Source organism: Micropterus salmoides, unplaced genomic scaffold (genome assembly GCF_014851395.1).
Source record: "Micropterus salmoides isolate LMB-PRFRI ecotype aquatic unplaced genomic scaffold, ASM1485139v1 Ms_hic_scaffold_11, whole genome shotgun sequence".
Taxonomy (NCBI): domain Eukaryota; kingdom Metazoa; phylum Chordata; class Actinopteri; order Centrarchiformes; family Centrarchidae; genus Micropterus; species Micropterus salmoides.
Genome location: NW_024040152.1, coordinates 16,783,092 through 16,791,498, shown reverse-complemented (window position 1 = coordinate 16,791,498; position 8,407 = coordinate 16,783,092). Strand labels below are relative to the sequence as shown.

At 41.9% G+C, this 8,407-nt stretch overlaps 1 protein-coding gene across 1 annotated transcript; it reads left to right on the top strand.

Moving 5' to 3' along the window:
- Nucleotides 1-379: 379 nt before the first annotated feature.
- she (Src homology 2 domain containing E) lies at nt 380-8,047 on the top strand. Its single transcript, XM_038711422.1, has 6 exons — nt 380-1,290; nt 1,807-1,933; nt 3,837-4,091; nt 4,329-4,683; nt 6,218-6,337; nt 7,188-8,047. The coding sequence occupies exons 1-6, from the start codon at nt 844-846 to the stop codon at nt 7,378-7,380; spliced, it is 1,497 nt and encodes a 498-aa protein (XP_038567350.1). The 5' UTR covers nt 380-843; the 3' UTR covers nt 7,381-8,047.
- Nucleotides 8,048-8,407: the final 360 nt, after the last annotated feature.

Genomic DNA, 8,407 nt, shown 5'->3' with positions numbered 1-8,407 from the left:
CCCTTGACCACGCTTCGCTGCAAGTACACGACCTCCAACAACAGTAACCGACTACAGAAATTAGCAGCAGCTGAATGTACATGCAGTGTTCTACTCCAGTAGAAGTACTGTTACTTTAGAGATATTTTATTCAGGTAAGTGGGTGTGGGTTGTTTTCAGATGGCACTTAGCTTGTTTCAATATTTTAGTATGATTCACTTAATATCTTATTGCCAGGCTCCTATTGGCATTACACCAGCAACTGATAATGGTCGAAGGTTTTCAGAAGCTTCAGCGGTGTAATGAAATGATTGAAATGATTACAGTAAAACTCCTACCCCCTCCAGTACAGCCCCTCCCCCAAATCCAGCGACATCCCACAGTCTGCCTACACAACTTTCCTCTCCATCTCATCACTTCATCTGGTCTACAGACTGGACGCACCATCTCACGCTCCGGGAATGGGATCTTTACTGGGTTCAAAGAAAAACTTCGAGTTCTTTCGAGTTTACGCTCTCCAGAAGCTACTTTTCAAACTCCAGGGATAGTTGTTACTGCAAGTGCAGGGTGACAGCAGCAAAGAGTCACTGGCCAATGACTTCCAAGACGCACCAGAAGTTGTGAGGGGTTCCAGACGCTAGAAATCAGTTTAACACAATGAAGTGGGCTCTCTAAATTTGATGACTAGGCGATTGTAATAATTTCAGGTCACAGTAACTTTAACCGAGGCGTGCGTAAAATATCTGTGCGTAAAGTTGGAGCAGTTGGCGGATCAAATTCAGTTCTAGTGGGACCGCTAATGCGAGAAAAGATATCATATTTGTTTGATATAAATCGGTGAAAAGTGTTACTACATTGACAGCCATGGCAAAATGGTTCAGAGATTTTCCCATCAACCTAAAGAACGGAAATGAAAGGGTCCGTTCGGCATCTGAATCTGGTCCACAAACTCGACCCAAACCCTCGTTTTCTCGTGACAGTCTGAAAGGAAATCAGCGTAAAGATGGGGGAGTGGGGGCTTTACTGGCAGGGAGAAATAGGAAAAATTCGGCAACAGAACTGGGTCGTAACAACGCTGGTTCTGGTGGGACTGTCTGGGATAGTCTCACAACTGGAAAAGGTCGCAAGATCTCCAAGGTCGAGACTGGAACATCAGATGAGAACCGCCAGGTCAGGACCTCTAGTTTGGCGCAGGCGTACATCAGCAGGATGATCAAAGTGGACAAACAAGACAAGGCCCCCAAACTCAACGGGATAAGTGAACAGAAGCAGCCCGAGAACGAAAAGGGAAGGTCTGACATTAAAACAACGGTGAGTAACTTCTAGAGATGGAACAGCAGCTAATGTAAACGCCATGCACGATCTTTTGATCAGCTTATTTCATCTGCTATTTATTTAGAAGCAAACAAAACCAGACACAAGCGGTCATAGCAGATTCAGATTCAAATTCAATATACTGTACAGTGCAAAAAAAATCATCGTGGGCTTGAGGTCACTGCATTCCTTTGGGTTTTCACTCCCCACCTCAGTTCATACCCCTGTATTTGGTTTCCTTTGCTTTCAAAAGAATACAATGCAGTTTCACGACATTGTTTTAGATCAAACAGGCAAATACAATGTGCTGACCTATTTGCACAAGTATTTCTGCCTGTCGTTCCATTACTTGTCACTCATGTCATGGATAACACACACACACACACACACACACCCTGTATCAGATCCATCCCCGCCTTCCTGCTCTGTTGTCTCCAGGTAAATGTAACATCTGAGTAGGTCCTATAGCAGCCCAGCATTGTGCTTTTCTGACGGGCCTTTTCCTTCCCACAGCTGATTATCCTGGAGGACTACGCAGATCCTTTTGATGCAGAGAAAACCAAGGAGCAGAGAGAGGCTGAGAGAGCAGGAGTGAATGATGGGTACATGGAGCCCTATGATGCCCAGGTCATTATCACAGGTGAGCTCAGGGCTTTCGTCTTATCACAGCAACTACAGTTACATTATGGGCGTATAATGCTTTACTAATGTATTTACTGCGAAATATTCAAACCAATCCTTCTTCGACTCAGTGCTGCTCTCTGAGTTTTGGACTGTTTTGTCGGAGATTGCACTTTCTAATGAGTTTGCCATAACTGTCAATTCATGCAGTTGAGTACTATACATCATCAAAAATCTAACTGAATATGGGCAGAATCACTGAATTTGAAATATAGACAGGAAAAACAATACATGCCAGCTCTGTTCAAAGGGCACATTCGCATTGTCAGGGCTTTTTTGATAATGACAGGTCTCATTTGTATCATCATACAGTAATGTGTTTGAAATAAGTGAGTTCAATAAGTGAGTTTCTCTTTGATAAGCTAGTGACTTATATGCAAGCAAGGGATCACTTTTCCCACAAACTAGTTTCTCTGCACTCACACGATGTCACATTCCTGCTAAAGGGCAATTTTAAAGGGATTTAGAGCCAAACTAGACCCTTAGTCTCTCTGCTGACTTCGCTGGCGGTTGCCATAGGAACAGTGTTGTGCAGGGACAATGGGTGCAGCTTCCTCTTCCAACTTCCTGTCTCCTGCTTCTGTTTCCTTTGCCCCATTCTCTTGATAGGAAGTTGGCCACAGTGCCCCCCCCCCCCCCTCACACACACACACATAGACACATACATACACAAAATACTTTATGGTCCCTTACGTGTGAAGAGAATTGAAAGACCCCCTCACCCCTTCCCAAAACCTGCAGGTCCCCCCTTGGTCTCGCCCATTCACTTCCCAGCAGCCAGGAAGTGGCCTGGTCAGCCAGCCAATCAGCTGCTGTGTTGACCTTTTCTTCTTGTAGCTCCATTGTTTGGTCACACAATGGTGCAGACACACAGGCTACCTGTCAGACAGTGAAGAAACACAACAAGTGAAATCCCCCCGCAAAAATGCAACAAATGCAATTTATAGAGAGAGAGATTTTTCTTAATCGAGTTGGCCCAGTGAACACAAGTATTAGTCTACAACCTCTGCTTCAAACTAGTGATGATATCATGCATTCAGTTTCTGTATTACTGAAATCTAAAAAAACAAACAAATAAACTGCTACTGAAATTTGAGTTGAAGGACAAACTTACCAGCATAAAGTAAAAGAAATATGAGTGTATGTATGGATAATGTATTATGCAAATGAAGACTGGGACTTTCAAAAAGTGCACACCTGACTACAGGCTTTTTTAGGTGAAAAATGTATTGATGTTAACCTAGAGTAGAAGGGCTCACGATTGTATTATTGATTCAATGAAGTTCACTACATGATTATTTTACAGAATGAGTTAATATGAAGTGACATACCATTATTTTGCCATATTACAGATATGAATTTGTTTGAGATATGTTTAATGTGTGGTAACTCAAACCGAAGGGGAGACTCTGTTGCCTACAAAGCAGCTCATCTACTTAAAACAATGACACGACATCATGCTGGTAACTGCTTTTTCTATTATATGTGTGAAAACACACACACACACACATGCACACACGCACACTTTTGTCCAAGTGTGAGTCCAAAAAGCTGTAACAATGAATTCTATCTCCCAAAGGACTCATTCTGCTTCATTTAAAACCTCTTCTTTGTGACGTTTTGAGGCCAAACCAGCTCTTTTTAGATGCACAGTTATTAAAAAAAACACAAATCAAAAAGCAGAGGAGCCACTTTGGGCTCAAAACATTACACTTTTCTAAAACAAAAAAACACCTAACATTTTAACAAAAGCAGATGACAGTGTTGTGAGTCCTTTAGGAGATACAACGCTTTGTCTATTGTGAAAGTGAAAACCCTTCATCTCAATACTGTTAACTAATCACATGACAATTCTGCTGTAGAGGTTCGTAGACGGGGCTCCAAAGACCTGCTGAAAGTGTGTGTTCTGCTGGACCGAGGCCAGAGAGAGGGGAAGGGAGAAGAGGGAAAGCCCAAGCCCCCAAATATCTACGACACACCATATGAGGGCGGGCTGGAAGGCGACAGTGGGGGGGTGTGGATCCCTGTCACACGGCCAGAGTCTGACGTCCGTCCTGCTGGAGAGTACGAACTGCCCTGGGAGTGGAGAAAGGAGGACATTGTTAGAGCGCTGTCAGGTAGAGGAGAAAGGGAGAGTGGGATGATGGGAAGGGCGGGGGTTTGGGGTGTGGAGGAAGGATGCCATGAGTTTTATTTGTACAGTAATGCCACAACATTTTTGTGTTTGTTTTAGAGAGGAAACAAAACAATCCTGCGGAATCAATTTCCAGAGATGTGTTTACTTTGGTAGCTCTGGCATGCTTTGATAGAATTTTATTATGAAAGGTTGATATTGTCTCTCCTGCTTCCTTCAGCTCAGTTCGAGGCAGTGGATTGTTCTCCCACTAAAGAGAGCGGTTCAACCTCTGTCCGCCAGCAGCAGCAGCAGCAGCAGCAGCAACACACCCTGCGGCAGAAGAACTGGAACAATAAAACACTTGTACCATCTTCTCCATCCTCCCCCTCTTCTCCTTCCTTTCCCTCCTCTCCTATTCTCAAACTCTCCCCTCTCACACCCCCATCTCCCTCTTTCCCCACCCTCAAACTCTCATCCCTCTCACCCTCTTCTAGTCCTAACAAGCTTTCCCCTCCGTCTCCTACCTCCCTCAGTGCCCCACTGGATGGGGAGGCAGCCAAAGCGGACCCCAGCCTGCCCCTGGAGAAGCAGAGGTAAGGAGGGAGATGTTGCACATGTTGTATATACATTTAAGTAATGGAAAAATATGAAAGCATCTACACACTGGATTATTGCTCCAAAACTTTATTGGACTGAAACTGGCAATATTTCAACCCATTAAGGTCATCATCACTGTCTAACATTCAATAGACCCCATTGGCTAGAATATAATGTGCTAAAAAGGACAAAAAGGAAACCCCCACCCTCCAAAAAAAGAATGTAGGAAAAAATTATAATTAAATTTTCACATACCTCAGTATAAATACCAAATAATTTTTTTATATTAATATTTATACATTTAAGGAGTGGCATTCTGGCTCTCTATACATCAAAAAAGTCTGGGTTCAAATCAAAGATGCATTTATGTAGGTTTCCTCCTGTGCTCTGGTTTGCTCACACAGTCCAAAGACATGCAGGTCAGATGAATTAGAAACTCTAAAACCCACAGGACAGACTCCAGAGTCTCTGTGTTTGTAAATCTTTCTTTTGATGGTGTTGAAACATTTCTCATAAATTCTGCACAGTAATGTACTTCTTGTCCCCCTGTCTACTTTCTGTGTTGCTCTGCTTGTATTTGTTATGACAGTAAAGAATAAGTATATATATATATATATATATATATATATATATATATATATACTTAGGCTTTTACCTTTCCATCTGTTCCTGTTAGAAACTGTGGAAGAACAGCGCCCTCCTCAGTTTTGGTTGAAAATCAATTTAGCAAAAGTTGTGGAGCAATCAAGCAGATTTCCTGCAAGATCTGATCTGGTGAATCACAATGTCAAATACAGCTCAGAGACTGCCAGTCTTCTTGGCCAAAATCTCCCATATATTTTACACTTGGCACTTTAAACATTTTTAAGTAAAATTTGCTATTTATCACTAAAAGCGTGAGCCAGCAGCTGCCCTTGATAAGTTGCTGAACATAACTGCTGGGAGGGAGCTGCACCTTTGAAGTCATGCTTGAATTGACAGGAGAGACTCGTTTTAACTGTGAACCTGCTTGACTCATGTCATTGAGCATGGCCACTCGTTTCAGATGGAACATGTGGGGAACATGATCAGAGCACATTAGCATTTTTTCCTCTCATGTTGTGACTGAATGTCAGTATGTTTTGCCTCCAAGCATCAAGGCCACATACAGTTTATATATGGCTTTAACCTGCAGCCACTGTCAGAACCACCTTGTGTCCAAACAGGCCTCCCTTGACACCCTGCACAGCTACATACGTTATGTTTGTCTATTTTATTTATCTCTTTGGCCTCCCAAGTTCACTTTGACATTATTAACTCATTCAGTCTACAATATATCTCTCTGTTTGATTTATGACGACTGTAAATCTTTGTTGGTGTCTGTGCGTTTCGTTCCTCCCATCAGTCTCTCTCTCTATTTTTTCCCCTCTCACCATCATCACCTATCAGTAACTTGACATATGACTTATCTCCATATGTCACCATGCTATATGTCAGTGAACTGCTGTCTCTCTCTCTGCATCCCCCACCCCACTCTCTCGCCTCATCAAGCTGGTACCATGGCAGTGTGAGTCGGCAGCAGGCTGAGGCTCAGCTGCAGCGCTGCAGGGAAGCCAGCTTCCTGGTGAGAGACAGTGAATCAGGAACCAGCAAGTACTCCATCGCTTTGAAGTGAGTGCACGGACGTGTGTACATGAATTTCATTTGAGTGTGTTTGTTGAACACGGTACATGCAGGCCATATAATGCAACATGTAGGACATATTTATTTATAGCTCTATTTTTATCTACATTTGTTTTGCTGCATCACAATCTCAGTTTTTCTTGGGCTTAGAGTTACAATGGTGAAAGTGGGAAACATTTTGCTTTAAAATCAAATATGCTTTTCTGATTTTAATATTTTCTTTAATAATGCTACATGTCATTCTTTAATTTGACATCAAACAGTCCTGTTTGAATATGGGCATGGCATGGCACGTTATGTTTATTTTATAGACAAAATATATTTAGCTTTAACTTTTCCTTTAACAGTGATTGAGCCTGTGTTTTGCTTTTTTTTTTTAGGAGTTACTAAGGAGCTACAGTAACTGGCATTGTGTTGGCAAACTCTAAGGTGTTAATGCATGAGAATATGTGTCATTTGTAGAGTAGATACTACTCATAAGCGTGCCAGGAACAGGTTTTCTAGGATAATGGCTAAAATCCTGTGGTACAATTGTGTGCAATTATAAGCATGTGTGCGCGTGTGTGCATGTGCCTGAGTGCACATTTGTTATACACTGCTCATTCATTTGAGAGTCCACATCATTAACCTCATTTACACATCCACTGAACTTGGGATATGCACAGCCTCATTCGGGGAAATAAGAGTGCAAAGGTTTTAGTCACAGCATCTATATTATGTTTCCATTCTTCAGCAGCTTATACCTCTCAACTGTTGCTGTGTGTCTTGTGACTGCCTGTCTCTTCTGAAAATATATCTTTTCCTTTTGTGTGTTTTTCACTCTGTCTTGTTCCATTAGGACCAGTCAGAGTTGTGTGCACATCATTGTGGCCCAGACTAAGAGCGTTAAGGGCTTGGGCTTCACCCTGGATCAGAGCAGCTGCGTCTTCTCCAGTATCCCTGAGCTGGTCCACCACTACTGCACACACAGGCTGCCTTTCACTGGAGCAGAGCACATGACTCTGCAGCATCCTGTGCCCAGGCAACACTGAACATGCGTAAAGGACAAGCAAACACACTGGGACATAAATACATAAATGAGACTTGTAATACGCATGTATGCACAAATGCACACACATTAACTTGTTAATACATCCACACATACTCAAAGATATGCTGCTTTGGATTGTCCTGTGCACTTCATTAATGTATCCCTTATATCCCTTCCAGGCACTGACTAGTGGTCAAAGTCATACATTACAATAAACTTTGATCACACTGGTATAGTGGTAATTCTTCCCAAACTAAAATCTACACACACACACACACACACACACAAAATCTCCTCATGGGATGCCCTTAAACAGAGGTGCTAGCATCATCAATTAGCACCACGCCATCCAATTACGCTTTATCTGTGAGATGAATACACCTGATTAGAGTGTATTCATTCATCCATCTGACATGTCAGTCAGCCTATCGATCTAACCTGAAAATCATTTGCCATCACTCTCTCTGTCAAGAGAAAGAGCTTTATTGATTAGATAATTAGAACTAGTGTAGTGGGAAGGGTCTTTTAACATTACAGTACCTAGTCAGCAAAATTGTTTGAGTGTAACAGTGCAAAATAAATATGTGAATATCATCGTCCATTCTTGTGCCTTCACTGTAATGTAACACAAGGTTGTTGTGATTAAAAGACTATCTTACTTTTGTGAATTAACTGATCTGCTTCACCCTAAAATGTACCTATGCATAAATAGTGTATGTATGAAGGGATTGTTGTATATTGTCAGATTTTTGACAATTGCGCACCGAAGTGGGCTGTATGTTATTGTTGTAAGACTTTTATTCATAAAATAAAATAAAATTCATATAAACTGTTATTAATAGACATGCGGGAAGCAAAAGTCAAAGCAGGGTTCAAGGAAAAAGGCGGTGAAAAAGAGATGAGACACTAACCAGAGTAAATCTGTGTGCTTTTCTCTTTTAGCTGTAAAACCATTGACCTGAGTGTGAAATCAATTACAGTTATACACATGCAATCTCATGCATGCACACGTACTCACCTATTTGTAG

Coding starts and splice junctions, on each gene's coding strand:
- she (XM_038711422.1), top strand. CDS start 844: ATGGCAAAATGGTTCAGAGATTTTCCCATCAACCTAAAGAACGGAAAT. Junction 4,092..4,328: donor CATTGTTAGAGCGCTGTCAG/GTAGAGGAGAAA, acceptor TGCTTCCTTCAG/CTCAGTTCGAGGCAGTGGAT. Junction 4,684..6,217: donor CTGCCCCTGGAGAAGCAGAG/GTAAGGAGGGAG, acceptor CGCCTCATCAAG/CTGGTACCATGGCAGTGTGA.